The 18,043-nt window shown below is 42.2% G+C and overlaps 1 protein-coding gene across 6 annotated transcripts in view; it reads left to right on the top strand.

Moving 5' to 3' along the window:
* The window catches only part of LOC105013720 (synaptotagmin-2), a 68,403-nt gene that overhangs the window by 35,335 nt on the left and 15,025 nt on the right, over positions 1–18,043 (top strand). For 4 of the 6 annotated variants that reach the window (XM_020052066.3, XM_034295757.1, XM_010875446.5 and 1 more), the window contains 2 exons: positions 15,912–16,127; positions 16,528–16,688. In XM_020052066.3, coding sequence (XP_019907625.1) covers positions 15,938–16,127; positions 16,528–16,688 — 351 coding nt within the window. In that variant the 5' untranslated portion in view covers positions 15,912–15,937. Of the gene's footprint in view, positions 1–1,615; positions 1,666–5,257; positions 5,455–15,911; positions 16,128–16,527; positions 16,689–18,043 lie in introns of those variants that run through there. The other 2 variants (XM_020052067.3, XM_010875447.4) reach the window with 2 other exon arrangements.

The following is an 18,043-nucleotide window of genomic DNA, read 5'->3' as shown; positions in this document are numbered from 1 at the left end:
CTAGCCACGACCTTCTCTCCCCAAACTGTTTAGATGGCACTGGGTCTCAGGTTCAGCTGAATATAAATGTTATATATATATAAATATATTAATATAAATGTACTACTGATAAATATTTATACAGTACATTCCTTTGTCGGATATGTTTTCATGAAAAGAAACTCAAATGATTTTACATAATTCCTAATTGAATAACGGCGCGACCACGCTGCTACATAATCGGTAAAAAAACATAATCTACCTGCCACCTGTACAGATGCTACTGCCACCGCACAGACCTACCAAGCAGCTGATGTATTGGAGTCTGTTACACTACTTTTCAGGATGATAACCCGGGGAGGATGGGCATCCCCAATGTCCCATCTGCTCGGAGAAAATGTCCCCGTTGGTCACTGATGCAGAGAGAGGAGACTCAACGTGATGTTGAGAGGGAGGGGAGTAGGTGTGACGACGCGTGGCCGGACAGTGTGTGTGTGTGTGTGAGTGTGTGTGAGTGTGTGTGAGTGTGTGTGAGTGTGTGTCTGTGTGTGAGTGTGGAAGTGTGCATGTGAAGGTGTGCACATATTTGCTAGAGAGATATAGGAAGACATGGTTTCCTTTAAGATGGGGCATTTAGGTGCTAGTCTCCTCTCCTCTCCCCATGTCCAGCACTTACCTGATTAATCCCAGTCATTTCCCTGAGTGATGGCAGCCTTGAGCCTTGGGGCTGAGGGCTAATAAAGCCCAGAGAAGAGCAACGCCTGTCATGACAGATACTGCTACCGGCCCACCACTCTGTCCTTTATACTGGACGACCCCAGAGCCATCTGCCATCGTAATGAAGAAACAAAGGCAGGCCTGTGTGTAGCCTAATCAATATTAACGCCTATTGAATGGAAATGCATCCTGTAGGGAATAGGTATTCATATGTTAGCCAGATAGTCTATCAAACATTGTGTTTGTAGGTTTGCTTTGTGGATCGGATATTATTGATGTTCATGGCAGGCTCAGATAAGATATTACTACGAACAAACAAAAAATGGTATGAATTGCAATCAATAATATCTTTAATGTTTTTCTGTTTCATGTCTCAGGTCAAGCATTCCCGGCTACCAATCAGATCATGTTCCATTCTATATTTCTCTCTCTCCCTCCATCACACATTTATTCTGTCCGTTCAGCCTCCGTTCATAAGTCAGTCTAATGTTGTCAGAGATGATTTGACATCGAATAGACATTGTACCATACATGACTTCAGCTGTTCGTCCCCACGTTGTGTAAAGAGCAGGAGTGTACGAAGGAATAATGATACAGTTGGACTTGGGATACAAGAATGCTCTAGGTGAAAGGGTTTTCTTCCCTGTTGCCATGCCAGATTTAAAGTGGGCCAACCACAGCTGAAAGGCAGATCGTTTAGTTTTGCAGCTGGGTATACATCAGAGAAAGAGAGAGAGAGAGAAAAGATAGAGGGAGTCAGAGCCAGTAGCGTCTCCTCAAACCCACCACTTCCCACCCCACCCCACCTCCCTCTGTTCCATCTCCCTGCTCCCTCCCCTACCACTGCAAGTGTTTGGCTTGATGCACGTTTAGAGGGTATTCCCTAAAGAGACTGAGGGGTGATGGACGACTGCAGAATTGAAACAGAGCTTGGCAGACATCTTGGAGGTCGTCGTAGGCATAGTGGTGGTGAGAGAGGGAAACCAGTGGGGCTTTGCTTGATTAATGGGGAGTATGGTGTGTCTGTGTGTGCACGGGTGTGTGCACGTCTGTGTTTTGATATTCTCTACAAATGTATGTGTGTTTGGGTGTGTTTTGTGTGTGCATGGCTGTGTTTGTGGGGATAGTCCATGATACAGTCACACCCTATGTCTCTCTCTCCTCCCATTTCTCCAGCTTTGTTGCTTCAAATTAGATTTATCCCCCTCTGTTCAATGTTTTTAGAGGACTATTCCCTTTAAAATGTCTACCATGACTGTGTATGAGGATTAGTATGTAACTGTCAGTAAAGAAGAGCTGAAATTTATTTTGCCTTAGAAGGTGAACGTGTTCACTTTAATGGCCTTGTTTGTTTATTGAGTCCAGCGCTAATTCATCACACTGCACATCTGGAGCTGTTCTATTCAATATTTATTGGAAGTTGTATATTATCTCTCAAGAGCCCAGGCCTGCCTAGTTGAAAGAAAGGCTCAAATTGGTTTCTGTGTTTTAGCTGAATTATGAAACATATCGATGATGGTGTTGACCAGAGTATTTGTAATTACAGCAGAAGCAGTACTAGTGGAAGTATTAATAATAGTAACAGTCATAATACTCATAGCAGCAGTAGCAATGAGTATTGCTATTAGCAATGATAGCAGTGGTAGTAGTAATTGTTGCTGGAGTAGTAGTAGTAGTGGTTAAAAGCAGAAGTAGTTGTAGTAGTAGAAATTATAGCAGAAGTAGTACTAATAGCAGAAATAATAGCAGTAGCAGTCTTAGCACTAATAGCAGCAGTTATTGTAGTAGTAATGAAAGTTGCTCTAGTAGTAGTTGTAGTAATAGACAGGCAAGTCACAGTAAGCATGTTTGTGTTCAGTATTATCAGTCCAGCTGGATTGTACAATTGTACTATTTTATCACCCACAATCCGCCTTGGGAATGACTGCGATGGTGAAATTCTTACTGAGGAAAAGTAGCTAAACTACATCAACTGGAACAAGTATGTCAGTAATAGGTGCAATAAATCCAACCAATTACAGGTTGTATTACATTAGAAAAGTAAAGATTATAAATTTCTTTTCATGATATTACAGAGTATTCAATGTGCATGGAGACCCAAAGATATTGCAACTACTCTGAAAACTTGCAACAAGGCATTCTGAGAGCCTAACACAGAACAGCCATGCAAATATGACTCAAAACATGCAATGAAATCACTCTGAAATCTATAGCTTTGGAAGCAACTTAATTCTATTAGATTGAGTTATTTAAGGTTAAGCAATTGCAGAGAAATAGATTGAAACCACTAAAGCAGAATGTTAATGAAAGCATTTAAAAATTAACTTGAGGAACCACTTGGTAAAATTTTTTACAGTGTACAGAGGCTCTTTCTTTCATTGCTACATATGCAATAATGGTGTACTTGATGTTGCAAAATTCAACTGTATGCCAGTGGAGAAGCCTTGGGAAGTTTGAACCCCAGGCAGGCTGTGACCCCCTTTCTTTCTCATCATTGTAATATTCCACTGGACAGCCATCACACTCACCAGAGATCAGTCACATGTGCTAGGAATCCAGGAAAGAGCAAATCAATTCAGTGTTGTTATCAACCCTTTTTTAGGCAACTCTGCTGTAAGATAAGAATTGTGCTGGATCAATTCCAAGTATGTCCAGAACATTAGTCACAATAGTTTTAGGTACCATTGTGACAACCAGTAAAATAGCATGTGTTTAATGTAGAACGTTGTATAAAAATAGTATTGCTTCTGAAACATAAAAAAAGAATACTTTCCATTTTAATATTTCTGACGCATAGCAAATCACTGTGACAGTGTCAGGGAATTGACTCATAATGATTGGATCATTTTTAAACCGCCGTGGTAATCATCTATTAAACATAGAACCAATGGAAACTATTATTGGCAGGTCTGGCAGGAGCAGGGAACAAATTACACCTCCTCTTGTTATTTCAGGCATGGGTTGTGGAATTGCGATAGGCCTTTCGTTCCCACTGATTGAGGCCTTATTGATTTCATTTCGGAGTGCTCATCGCTGGACACTTAGGAGGCAGCTTTACTTACGGGAAGATGATCATTTTCTGTGACACAATAACAGGCCCAGTGGGCTCTGAATTGTCTGGTTTAACAAAGGTGCTAACGTACAGAGAGAGGAGAATCTATTATAGAAACATACTGGCCAAATACATATTGTGCCAGCTCTAAGATAACCTAAGTCAACCCCAAGATCTGAAACAATATGTTAGGGATAGATGTATGTGATTTCTATATTTTTTCATTCTCTTTCCTTTGCACGTTCTCCTTCTTTAAAGAAATAGTTCACACAAATTCCAAAATGACATGTTGGGTTTTTTTTTCACCTGAAAGGAGTATATGGACAAGGTATTATGACAATCCATGCTTTGGTTTACCTTACCTTTTTCCACATGCTAACATTGTTGCATTTTGTGACACATATTCAATTTAAATAATGTGACCGATTAGCATTATGTCCAAATGTGTATCTTTTTTCTATTTGGGTGCACTATCCCTTTAATTTGCTATATAGTTTCGCTGTATCCACAAAATGAGCCCTGTTCTGATTGTTATCTCTCCATAAGGCAGTACTGCTGCCGTGTTACTTTAATTATCTCTTATGGCCTCTATAGCTGTTGCTGCTGCCATTACCGTGATCCATCTTTGCTGTTGTCATAGAGGATTGGACAAAGTGTGGGAACGAAAGGTTTGGTCAGCAGGACTGTTTCCGGTTCTGTCACTACAATATTCCTGCCTCAGAGATGGAAGTGGGCGTGCGTACGGGTGCCTGTGTGTCAGTGCTTGCATCGTGTGTGACCGCGGACCTTGGCATTGTCCATGTGCAGTAGTGGAAACATGCCCCGATCCCATCTTTAAAGAGCACAGTGAGCATCTGAAAGACAACTGCCCAGCAGTCCCTCCTCCTGTGTCAAACTGCCTCCTGCTGCATTGTGTGTACCAGAGGATGGGACTCTCCTGTCTCCTCTGGTCTTTCTGCTTCCTTTTTACTTACTCATGATCTCCCGATCTGCCCTCTTTACTCCCTCCTGTTCTCACGTTGTGTCTTTGTCTGCTGCTTTCACTTCGCCGACACATTTCAGTGGTGCACTCCGTATTGTTTCTGGAGCCACTGGAGCAGTAACCAGGGGTGCCAGTCATGGGTGGGGTTTGTTTGAAGTAGCGCTCGGTCCTTGATGCGCCTTTGACAGCGTTGCATATTGATTCTCTCTGTTGCCCTTCGGTGTTGGAGCAGGGCAGTAAAGAGGAGTGCTGCATACAACACGGTGTGAGTAGCATCGCAAATCAGGAGGCGGAGTGACCGAGCGAGCGCTGGAGTGGAAGGAGGGGGGGGAGGAGGAGGGGGGGGGTTGGACGGAGTGGGTGGAAGATGCGGGGGAGAGCAGAGAGAGGGAGGGGATCCACTCAGTGGGGAGGGCGAGAAAGAGAGAGTGTGGAAAGAGGGAGAGGAGGAGGGGATTGTGAGAAGGAAGGGTGGGGGTTGTGTGAGAGAGAGAATGTGTGTGTGTGTGTGTGTGTGTGTGCATGTTCATGTGTGTGCGTGTGTACGGGAGGTTGACTACTGCTGCAGTGAGAACAGTAAGAGGAGGACTGCAGTTTCTTTAGCTGATGGGCGAGTGATCAAGTGGTGGTATCAAGGCTCACCGTTAGATTAACCCTTAAGTGCCTCTCTGGTGAATGGGTTGGTCCGTCCGTCGTGGATTATAGGATCAAGGAGATTGCTCTGGTAAGGGTGTATTTCATGTCTTCTTCCCCGCCTGGATAAGATAGGGGAGACTTTATTCACGGTGAGGAGGGATTTGTGTGAATGATGCTGTCCGGTGTTGAAGTGCTGAAACAATACGATACGTTGGGGGGGAACTGAGTTGGATATGGCTGCACTGTGACTTGATTTATCTGAGCTCTACTTGTATGTACATCGTTGGACAACACTAAGCCCAGGCAGGTAATGCGTTTGCTCTGCTTGATATTTCGGTTTTCAAGTGCAAACCGGCAAAGTTTTGTGACAGGCTTGATCATTGGTGGATGATTTGATAATCTTGTTGATTAGGTACATTTCGCGCTTGTACTGTGAGATGTGCTTTAGGTCTCAGGTCCTTGTTTAAGCACAGTTTGCACTGTTTACTGCTAGAAGTTCTGACTTGGGGCATGAGAATACAATATTTTGATTTGGTATCTAAGGTGCTAAAATATGGTAGGTCACTCTCATGGCTCATTAAGCCTGTGTGATGTGTGGTGTTGAGGAGAAGCTACCTTTATTGTCTTGGACTGCATCCAGGAGGCAACCCTGCTGACAGCTGCTCTGTGAGCCCCACCAGTGTCTGTTAACACGTTCTCCTGTCCTGCACTGTCAGGAACCACAACAACCACAAACACACAGGACAGCGCTCAACCAACACCCGTCCATTCCACAGGATTTGACCTGCTCTGCGCCGGGACATGCACTCTGCCCTCAGGTTTGTGTGTAGGCAGAACAGAGGAGGATCAGATTAGACAGAGTCTGACAGATACACTGAGGAGTGTAGAGACTGGCACTGGAGAAGAGGCGACGGGAGTTTTATGAAGTGCTTCAGGATGCACTTTTTGACAGTGTGTCCCAGGGGAAGAGGGGCTGGCGCAGGAAGGCAGGGAGAGCGGAGAAGGGACGGTTCCAAGGACAAAGTCCAGGCTTTCTGGGGCTGTGCACTTCACACCTAAACACTGCTGATGGCTCTGCTTTGTGGCCAGCACCACATACCGAGCCCAGGACTATGCAGTGATGGAGTTCTGTACCAGAACATGGTGTCTTGAAACATTTCCAGAAATTCCTTCAAATGTTGTTGTGGGATTGAATACAATTGAGATGAGATGGGCTTATTATACGCATGTTGAAACGACAAATGACATATGTAAGAATTTCTGCTATTCCATTAGTAAACAGTCATTGCCCCCTAGCAAGCTCTAGGTCCTAACAACATGAAATAGAAATCCACCAAACAACCAGCCAACCAGGTTAATCATGTCTCTGGAGACGGTCTCACTCTCCACTCTTGTGACTCCCAGCCAATCGATTTCAGGCATGAGGTCAAGGTGGTCGCATGACTATCACGGGACAAACACCAATGATAAAGATGAACAAAAACTCACACTCAAATACTGAGAAATATATTTTGTTTAGCAAACAAGGTAGTGGTCAAAATTATATATTTTTTTATATTATGGCATTGACCCTTTTGACACATTGGGATGGATCAAATAGACCACACTCTTTAATTTAAACCCAGTTTGTACTATTATTATTGATTTATTATAATTATGCGTTTGTAGTTATGGCCATTTCCCCTTTCGGCAACTCCCTCAATTGGCTTGAATCCTTTGAAACATGCTCCGCCAAGTGGCTCTGCTTAACCAGGAAGCCAACTTAAGCAATGAGACAGAGGAAACACTGTATATGGTACAGTTCACCTTGACAAGGGCCCCACGACCTAAATAGTCACATTGATTGGATGTTAGAAAATGTATCTAAAAAACTACAGCCTTCAAAACCATTCATTTTAATCCTGTAGCTCAACCTGCCTAATCTCTTGGTGACTATTTCCACCAGCTTTGGTTTTCATAAACCTCCACCATGAATTGACAGCAGGGGTCCCAAAAAGCACATCCATCCAAGCAATTCTGCTTCTTCCTGCACTGCTCACTCAGAGTGGAGCTCCTCTGGCTGAGGTGCTATTACGTCTGTTTTTATTAGACGTGTAATAAATGAATTATTCAGCACCAGCACTCTTAAAGGGGAGCATTTTATTGACAAACCTCTGCAACTGACCCTTTTGGCACCCCGCCACAAGGCGTCACTCGGGAGCCCCTATCCAACTATTACCTCCCCATATTCGACAGTGCTAAGCCACTTTGCCGGATTCTCATTATTCATGCTTCCATTGATGTAGCCAACTGTACTGAGGCCAAAGTGCAGTTTACATTTTCATTTTACGTAATTTAGCTGAGACCCTTATCCAGACTTACTGAAGTGAGTGCAATATATTTCTGACCTGGTCCCCCGTGGGAATCAAACATCAAAACATTCTGGCACAGCAGGCACCATGCTCTACTAACTGGACCCCTGTTTGTTTATTAAGGATGCACTTTTTTCAGAAACAAGGGATAATGCTATTACTTCCTTCACCTGGTCTCTAATACAAATGTCTAGCAGGAGTGAAAAGATCATAGGAAGAAAAATCTAGGCCAAATGGCAGACTCCCAATTTGGTTTTCTCTTTGAACTTGGAATATTTGATTCGATTCATGACTAAATTATATTTTTCAAAGGCTGAACCCAGAACATACCTTAGAAGCTGTTGTAATCTCTCACAGTCCAAAATCCTTTTGGCAATTACAAAGCACCAATGACACATAGCGCCCATGCAAATGATCAGCTGTCATGTTATGATACTGTGACTCTTCCGATACATCAGCCCAACAGTGGCACCTATGATTGCTCAGCTGTAAACTCTGTCACGCCAGCCAGGTTAGAGAGAGACATAGAGGGAGGGAGTGGGAGAGAAGATTGTGAGAGGTAGATATAGAGGAAGGGAGGCCCTGGCTGGTGATGTTATGCCTGCCAGGGAGATGGTAGCTGGGAGTGTCGCTCAGAGTGAAATGTCGGAGCCCTGTCATCAGTCAGCACCATACTGCTGACAAGGCGTGTTTAACACTCTGTAATCTGCTGTGGTGAAAGATATGGCCCATGCCTATTTCAATATGACACTTTTAAATGCTTCTTTCCATCGGCTTTGTTGTGGATTGTTTTTGGGTTTTGTCCAGAAGTAACTTGCATTGGTATTAAGTCATAGATGTACTGAAAGGGACTGAGTACCTTTTAATGAGAATGTCAGAGATGAAGATTTCCCTAATATCGTGTCCATTGAAAATTGGACATCATCAATCATCCACCTCAATGTCTGTGAAGAAAATGTATTTCATTTCAGGGTATTCTATTAGATATCCATCAGTAAATTTGAGACTTAGAATGTCATCCAGAAATGATCCATAAATGTTTAACGATCATTACGATGTCCTTTATGCTTGTCCTACAGAGGCTTTATAGATGTAGTCCTATCTGCATTGCTGCAGAAGTCCCGTCTCTTTCTGTGTTTTCTTTTTCACTACAGCTTCACATGCAGATTGGGTCACTGTCTCTGTGACAGTGTGATTAATCTTGGGACAGACTGGGCTATGGGGTAAGGGGATGGTGAGGAGAGGGAGGGAGGATGTGGGGCTACAGTCTAGCTCTAAATGTTCCCAAGCCTTATTCTTGATTCCGACAGCAACACTGCCCACAAGCCTTTTAAAGGACACTTTTAATAATAGCTGAGTTACAATCAGCTGCGGATAGGAGTTACAGTACTTTCCATTGTTTCAATGCCTGTAAATCTTCCCTGTAAAACTGTCAGGACACAATTTTACATGTTACAAAAAGCTTTCTGTCCCAATCCATTCATTTATTCGATTTTCCAGTATGTTCTTGGGTTTCAGGTGGTGTAATATTGGACCTCTGAAATGGTTATGTGACAATTAAAGTTGAATTCACATGAGGAAATTAAATTATAGAAACTGTCCACCATGACAGGACTTGACAAGAAGTGGATTACATTCTATAATAGGTAGTCAAGGGTTCATAGTATACTTTGCAGCAAGGGTTTGCATACGTGTGTGTATGTGTGTGTGTTTGTTTTAGTCTGTCTGTGTGTGCATTTGTCTCCATGTATTTTTAAACATTCTCTCCTGGGGGACAACTCAAGCAGTGATGACAAAGTACAGGTGATTAATGGCTGTGTGAACATGCAAAGGTCACCACATTCAGTACCAGTCAAAAGTTTGGACACATTCACTGTCCAAACTAGTGATTGTTACATATTTATATATAGCATTCAGCAGGAGGGGCCCTTTTCTATACAACAATGGGGGCTGGAAGACTTTACTTGAAAACTGATAAGCTAATCCCTTTCCAAAGCTCGTCAGTAGTTGATTGTGCCATATTATCGAATATTCAGCTAATGATAATGATTAGATTCCTCATTGTCCCAAACAATGAAATAGAGGGGGGTGCTATGGATCGTTCTTCGTGGACGTAAGTCACCTGCAATATCTCAGACTCCACTGGCCCTATTGTAAGTAAAATTGCGTGAAAGATGCTGCTGACCATAGAGATCTGACATAAAATAATGACTGGGAGCTGCATCATTCGTAGAGGACAACATGCAGATTGTTGCTTTGATACCTATCAAGTCAAGATCACAACCCTGTGCCATGCTGCCTCCCAGATCCTTAAACCAATTGATTTGATAGGGGTTTTTTGAGATCGGTTCAAACTACATAGTTGACCAGACTGAGACCAGAGTGACTTTGGGTTTGTGGGGACGTGGTACTAATGAATCAGTTGGATACTGCAACTCAATGCCCATTCATTTAATTACAAGCTTTAATTAAAGGAAATGATGGTTCTCTGACTTCTGACTGAGTCATCTAGACTGTTAAGGGCATTCAGTGTGGCACTAGCCTATAAGGCTCTCCGTCACAGTCAACAGCAGTTCACCATCTATTCTCTGCATTAGCTTTAGGCCTTAGAATGTGGGCATTTTACCATTTTGTGACGAGGGTTTTGTCTGAATTTTGGCTATAGTCTCTTGATCCTCTGACATTCTGGGAAATTGGCCCAAGGCAGTGGATGTGCTTTGTGACTCTGGTACAAAACATATAAATGTGTGCCCATTATAGACTGAGGAGCTTGGAGCTCATTAAAGTTCCTCTGACAGTTACTGTTGTTTGCTACATGATGCTTTTGGCTGTGTTAGCAGAACATCTTCACGGCTTTATGTAGAGCACAGTCTTTTTAAAATATTGATTATTGGAGACAGATACATTATTGCAGCAGAACTAAGTGCAGATACTTTTAGAAGGTTGAGGCTAAAAATAATGTCAAAGAAAATAGGGCAAACACTACGCTAGCTCCACACTAACATTATGCCAGCTAATAAACTTGATATGTGACAGAATTGCCTGTACACGTCTATGCTTGGTAGAAAACACTTCAGATACCACATTTAGACATCATCTGCCAAGCACATTGGACATGAATTAAACATAGTGCTTTGTACCATTCAGCAGTCAATAGCCTTTGAAAGACACCCCAATCCAGTTAAGTAGCACAGAATTTGTGGCAATCTCAGCAGCAATCACAGATTATGCCAAATATATACAGTAGACCTTTAATTTTACTTAAATAATTCATTATTTATTATTTTAAAAATTTTTTTAAATAATAATAATGGTCACCACAATGAAGTCATGACAAGTATTCAATTATACATACACATGGGAGCACTTGGTTGCACAATCTTTGACCAAAAATATAAATTACTGAATCTTCTTCTGTCAAGTATGAGGCTGCCTTCCACCAACTGCTGTTTTCAACCCTTGCCATAAGTCATGGGTGCAATTCAGAACTGCACTCTTTGCTGGCCATTCTAAAATAGTCCAATATCTCTTATTAACCATTCCTTGATAGTTGAAGAAGAAACTTTGGACTGTTTTGGATTGGCCTTTGAAGTGCCCAGGTCATATTCATAGCATATGGAAAGAGCATGAGATAGAAGTTGAAATGGTCCCCCCCAAAAAGCTGTTTACTTTACCAATTTGTCAATAGAAAGGTGCAGCAATCTCATTAATGGATACAAGAAGTATTTGTTGCCAGTTATCCTGCCCAAAGGCTGTACAATCTAATACCAACTCAAGATTGTTTCTGTCTTTTGTCCATATTATTTGTTTTTAGTTTTTCTAAATTAACAACACACTTTAAAAAAAATCTGCAATTTTCAAAAATTTGGAACAGTTGGAGAGATATTTTGTATATATTTGGCTGCATCTGTAAAACAATTTCTGAACAAGTCAGTCAGTCTCTCCCTTAGATGATAAATAAGCTAAAGCAGCAGCCATTCTAGTAGTTTCACAGTAATCCTTTTAAAAGTTGTGCACAAACGAGGCCATTAAGGCTCTGGTAGCTCCCACTACATTTCAGCAGGGGCAAATTGCATTGCCATGGGAAGTAAATAGTTTAGGAAACAAATCTGCACATTATCTCTAATTGAAACAGCACCCCAAGCCTTTTTCTCAGTTCCACTCCTTTCAGAGTCAGTTGAATCTGTGTGGAAACTCAAGTTGGCCCATTGGCTATCATTTTAATGCAACAAAACATGGTCACGAAAACAAATCACCCTAAGTAGGCCTGTAATCCTAGTTAGTAAAAGGAACTTCATATTTTACAAGAAAGGCTTGAGAACTAAACATCAACTACAATGGGATTTATCCAATAACAATGTTTTGTTCAACCTACCAATGTCTGTCTGGTCGTAATATAATTAAATGTCCTGCTGTTGTTATAGGACTGGGATGATCAGCTCAAAAGACTCAGGGGAGGGCATTGGTCCGGAATGAATCACCGTTATTACAGACAGTATGTATCTATTTCCATTAGTGTGACCAAGACGCTCATGTTCGTTTATGATGAGTGTCACAGTGCTGTGCCATGTCATGTCTTGGAGCAATTATTGTTTCATTTATTTCTTTTGTCAACTCATTGCAATTAATTTGCGTATAGAACCACTGCGTGTGATTTGGATGGATGTAATTGCTCCGTGTTAAAATGGAAGGTGAATATTGTACATCTCGGAGTAAAGGCTTCCTTGACGAACAGGCTGACACTGATTTTGCCTTGTTTTGCCACTTCTCAGTGGAGTTTTTCTACAGCAGTAGAATGTAGAGAATGCAGACTGGATCCGCCATAGTGTGTTCACACCACCCACACACCACCACGTAACAGTCAGGCAGGGGTCTGCAGTGCTGATGGGTGCGGACGCTTCCATTGGGGTCACACACTAAAACACCCTGAATCTTACACAGCCCCCGAAAATGCTGTCAAGCGCAACCTAACTGACAACCGGCCAACACTGTGGTTGACCAAACGCTTCTGTCAATTTAAAAACCTTCCACGATGCCCTTGGTCCAATAGTTCATTTACCACCCGAGTGCTCCCAGCCACATTGTCCCCGGGCCACGGCCAACATGCTCATGTGACCAATTTCCTCCATACCTAGTGACCGTTTTGAGCCAAATATCAATCCGCAGTTTAGACTGACGTGTTTTCCTTCCAAATGGGCGAAAAGGGGTGTTGCAATCAGATTTGCTCATGTCTGGACGTAGGCTGGCCACTGAGGTAAAAACGATGGAGACAAGGGGTCATCAGATGCCAAGGCGAAACAGGGGGCTTGCCATTCATCTGGCTATAGGAGTGTGTTCATTAATTATAGTCAGTGTTGTTGATTACGGAAACAGTACACCACAATACTGCTGAGTGCTCACTCTCCTCAGGTTATTTGCTCCTAGCACTGACCGGCTTGCTAATCAGCCGTTTGAGAAGAAACACAGCACAGCATGGAGATGGTGTTACTAGCAGGCCAGACAGGAAACTCCCTTCAGTGTGGAGGATGTTGTTGTCACACTGCCAGTCCTGCAGTGTGTTAATCACGTCCCCTTTTTCCTACACCTCTTCTGCTTAGTGTACATGTATGTTGAACCAGGACTTTCAGTGGACCAGGACTGCTCTAACAACTTTTGTTTGCAGGGGCGTGTATGTTTTCTGAAGTCCATAGCATCCACTGATATATAATTAACACGAGTTTGCTTATACCCTTCCTTGGAAACGGAATGATAATTAGCTGAGCACCATGCCCATGGGCGCCTTGAAAGGGTTCACAGGGATCAGACTGGATTTATTTGGTTAAAATAAAATCCAAAGCCAATAGAGTTAGCTAACATACACAGAAATCAAAATATGTGCATGCTTGTGAGCTTGGATTTGAGAGGAACTGAGAGAAAGATGAAGAGTGTGAGCTCCACGTTGAGGTGAGACCACAATCAGCTTTATCCATAATTTAAGAGCTTAGAACCAAAAAAGGAGAACATCATGTTCCTCTCCTCTGCTTACCGACAGTAATTCCCCTAGCATCCAAATCTTAGCTTTTATTTAGAAAAAATGCAGCAAATCAGACATGAGTTGTAATATTTTCTACCTTGTGTGAAGTGATTATTTGAAGTCAATAACACATTGTTAGAGATATGCTTTATTCCAGAGTCTGTTTGCAAATGAGAAATGCAGACTAAAAGCCCTTCCCATCTAAGTTTGATGCAGTGTGATATTGATGAGGGCCAAATCATATCAGGATTAATGTTGCTCAGGGACATGTAAAAATTGTACACAAACCTTTTTTTTAGAAACAGAGGAGTCTCTTACTAACGGAGGGAACAAAGCGGAGATGTGACTCTAAATCTGATGCTGCTTCTTTTAACTGGTCTGAAGGTAGTTGTTTAGTTGGTGAATATGTCCTGTAAGCATCAACAGTGAGTATTTACCAGTGTTTTGCTCATCTGTTTTGTTGATTGTAAGGGCATGTCTAGAATTTGAATTCTGATGATTGAAAAAGCACTGTCCAGACTGTTTGTACAGGCAATACTTTTTTATTTCAAATGTAGACAGCATATTTGGAATATTATGTAAAATTGGTAATTATATAATATAGTTAAAGCATTAAGAAAATGAAGAAGAAAAACAACACATTAAAAATATTTATTATGATATTTGGTTTATTGCCTTCAGACAGGAATTTCTTGTCCAATTTTAAAAGGGAAAAACACCATGTATAATTAATCAGAGGTAGGGCTGAGATCTGAAATTTAAATATGAATAATGGCTGCCATAAAGCAGTGGTCTAACCCTGGTTCTCCCCTGGTCTTACCCTGGTTCTCCCCTGGTCTTACCCTTGTTCTCCCCTGGTCTAACCCTGGTTCTCCCTTGGTCTAACGCTGGTTCTCCCCTGGTCTAACCCTGGTTCTCCCCTGGTCTAACGCTGGTTCTCCCCTGGTCTAACCCTGGTTCTCCCCTGGTCTTACCCTGGTTCTCCACCCCACCTCACTCTGAGGGCAGAGGAGATAAAAGCCTTCACCACAACAGTCTCTGCCAATGATAATTCAGTTCTGTCTAACCTTCTCTGCTACGAGCATCAACCAGTGGGATACTTTCACTGTTGAGCTGGCTGGAGATGATCACTGTGGGACTTTTCTTGTTATTCACACAAATGAACACTCTAATGACCTCCTTTTGGCGTGTCTGTTTCCTTACATTCTCTTTCAGTATAAGTTGTATCCCTCATTTACTCAAGTGTTTATTTCACCTGTGGCCAAATTGCTGTGTGGTATTTCTGTCAGTGAACCCTTTCCCTCTTCACTAACCTTTTCTTTTCTAATGATTTTTTGCCGAAATGTGTTTGAATACAACAGAAGGCTAATGACTCACTACTGAGAGAACACATTATTTCAAGTTTCATCATTTGTAATCTCTGTACCTTTGGCTATCTTTTGCTAAATCATGCTGCACATTTCACACAAATAGAGCAATGTAGTGTTGCTGACGAACAAATCCAAAACCTGAGGTCTATGTCCATTTGTCTTATGCAACTTACTTGCATAACCTCACAAACATAAGTTATTCTACCGTCATACGACATTAATAACTAGTAGAATAATATTATGTCTGGACTTTCTGTGGCCAGTTTCCGGGAAATTATTAAATTATTAACATTTCATTAATATAGAGAGACAGGATAGACCAGAGAAAGGCTTTTTGCAAGCTCATATTACCAAGGCTGCACTTTGACACAAGGCTGTTGACTGCCACCAACGCTACTGTTGGTGGCAGTTTGATTCTAGCTCTGTTTAAAACACAAGCCCACCGGCGGGACTAGAGAGTTGCCTACACCGTTTTGACTGCTCAGGCATTCAAAATGCAAAGTAAATAGATACAATACGCTGTTCAAAGGGAGTGTTGCAATGTTACTTGTATTAAGTAAGGGCATTCAAGAAATCGAAAATCAAGAAAGGACCTTTATGCATCGATGTCCTGTGAAGCTCAGTGCTGCAGTGTCAGGGTTCAGTTCCCATGGGAACCAGGGTGAAAACTTAATGTAAGTTCTCATTTGCTTTAAGTTGCTCCAGATAAGATTGTCACGCCACCAGTTTTCTCTGTGTCCAGAATGTTTAGTGCCTATTCTGTATGTGTCCTTTATGACACAGGGTTCACAGTTGTCTCCCTGTTCACTAGGACTGTGTGTGGCATAGCCGTCAAGCATGAAGTGGAATCTGTTCAAGAAGAAGCCAGAAGCCATGGTTGGACCCGAGCCGACCGGCGCCGCTGTCCTAACCGTCGCCCCGGGACCCGTGGCTCCCACCTCTTCAGACAACTCCACAGAGGCCGTCAAGAATGGTGACTTTGATGACATCAAAAATAAGTTCCTCAACGAGATCGACAAGATCCCACGTAAGTGTGTGTCCAGGTCAGAGGCGTTTCCCTTTGCACCGTAACTAACACCTACTTTGGACCGGTCCAGATAAGATCGCTTTACGTTTATTCACAATACTCAACCAACAACGGCTTTGGAATTAGATCTGTTCTACCCCTGAAGGCACTGACATCCACATGTCAATATTGATCAGGAGGTGTCGTTCCTAACAGCATTCTCTGAAAATCCAATTCAGTACCAAATCTAATTGTTAGCTTAGCTAGCGCCTTTTTAACATGACTTTGACCTGTCATATCAAAGAACATATCAGAATAATTGGTTGGTCAAATGTCAAACCATTCTCTTGTTTGTTATCTTGCGGTGTGTGCGTGCGTGTGTGTGTGTGTGTGTGTGTGTGTTGTTTTGTTTGTTTCTCAGTTCCCTCTTGGGCCATCATCGCCATTGCTGTGGTAGCTGCCACGTTGATTCTCACGTGCTGCTTCTGTATCGTTAAGAAGTGCTGTTGCAAGAAGAAGAAGAACAAGAAGGGCAAGAAAGGGAAGGGTGAAATGGGCTTGAAGAACATGAAAGGAGGAGAGGTAGGTTCCACCCGGGGGATGAGTGTCATAAAGGAGAAACCTGCATGTCACAAAAACCAGCTTGGGCCTAAATTTACCTTAAAACTATAGCTGCTCCGTTCTCAACCTCAGGGATATGTACAAAATAATGCATCACTAGAATAAATATTTGCATTTGGAATGTGATTTGGGTAGAATCAAATTCTAACAGGTATATGTTCGCTTTTTTATGTGGTTCAGGCATTGGGTGTTAAACTCCGAATTTTGTATTTCAAAAACAGCAGAAAGGCTCTTGATGACAAATGATAGTTAAATAACAACCACATTACTCAGTGGACATTAAAAATTGAGTGTTGTCCAGCCATTTAGAATTCATAGCTTTTTGCATGTTTAGTTAGAAATGTAGCCCATTATTGAACTGTAAAAATCTCAAAAACAATAACCCTTTCCGTCTTCATTTATTTCTGTTATTTAGTGTATTTGTCAGAAATGTTAGTTGTGCTTCATCTTTTACTTTGTGACCTGGCAGAAAAAATCACACAGCTCTTTTGCATGGGGGAATTACGCTGTTCTTTATGCAACTTACAGTAAAGCTTGTCAATATATTATTTCATTGATTTTACATATTTCACAATTGCCAGTGTAAAATTTGAATTCCAAACCTCCCATACTGTCAGTGCAGTACAGTGCACACAGTCTGCCATTTTATGATGTACATTTTTGGCCAATTCAGTACTACTCCACAACCCCAAGAACAACCAGCAATGTCCAATAACTGATGGTGTTCATTAAAACACAATTCCCCTGGAGCTTCTAAGGCCTAATGATTATGTTAATATCTACTGTCACTGTCTCTGTTAGATTGTAAGGCTGTGTCATTTTTCCTCTGTGTCATATAATGTGTGGTTTACTCTTCCTCTGCTCTGATTTCCCTCTCTGGTGTCTGCTGAGTTCAGTCTGTTCATTTCTCTCTGCTCTCCTCCTTCCTGCTTTATGTCTTGTATGTGCTCCGTGTATCTTGACTGTGGTGGACTTCTCTCCCGACGGTAGGTCTGATGGCACGCGGCGCCCCTCTCTGGCCGCTGTGCGTAAGCGCAGACCAGGGCTGGGGGAGAGGTGGGGGTGGGCTGGGCTTGTGAAAAAGTTTTTGGCGATGATGACAGTGCTATGGCTTTCTTGGTCTTGCAAGCTTAGGCGCTGCGGGTGCTTGAGGGTGTAGCTATGGGAGCGATTAAGCTGCTTCGCAAGTCCACTGATTTGATACGCTGTGCACCGACTGCCACAGGGATGTCTTGGTTATCCGTGGAGAGGTTGCAATTTGGCCAAAAGATACAAAAAAAATTTAAACTCTTACGACCTCTGGAAGTGTACATGTT

This window comes from Esox lucius, chromosome 12 (genome assembly GCF_011004845.1).
Source record: "Esox lucius isolate fEsoLuc1 chromosome 12, fEsoLuc1.pri, whole genome shotgun sequence".
Taxonomy (NCBI): domain Eukaryota; kingdom Metazoa; phylum Chordata; class Actinopteri; order Esociformes; family Esocidae; genus Esox; species Esox lucius.
The sequence above is the reverse complement of the archived record's forward strand: the minus strand, read 5'-3'. Positions and strand labels throughout refer to the sequence as shown.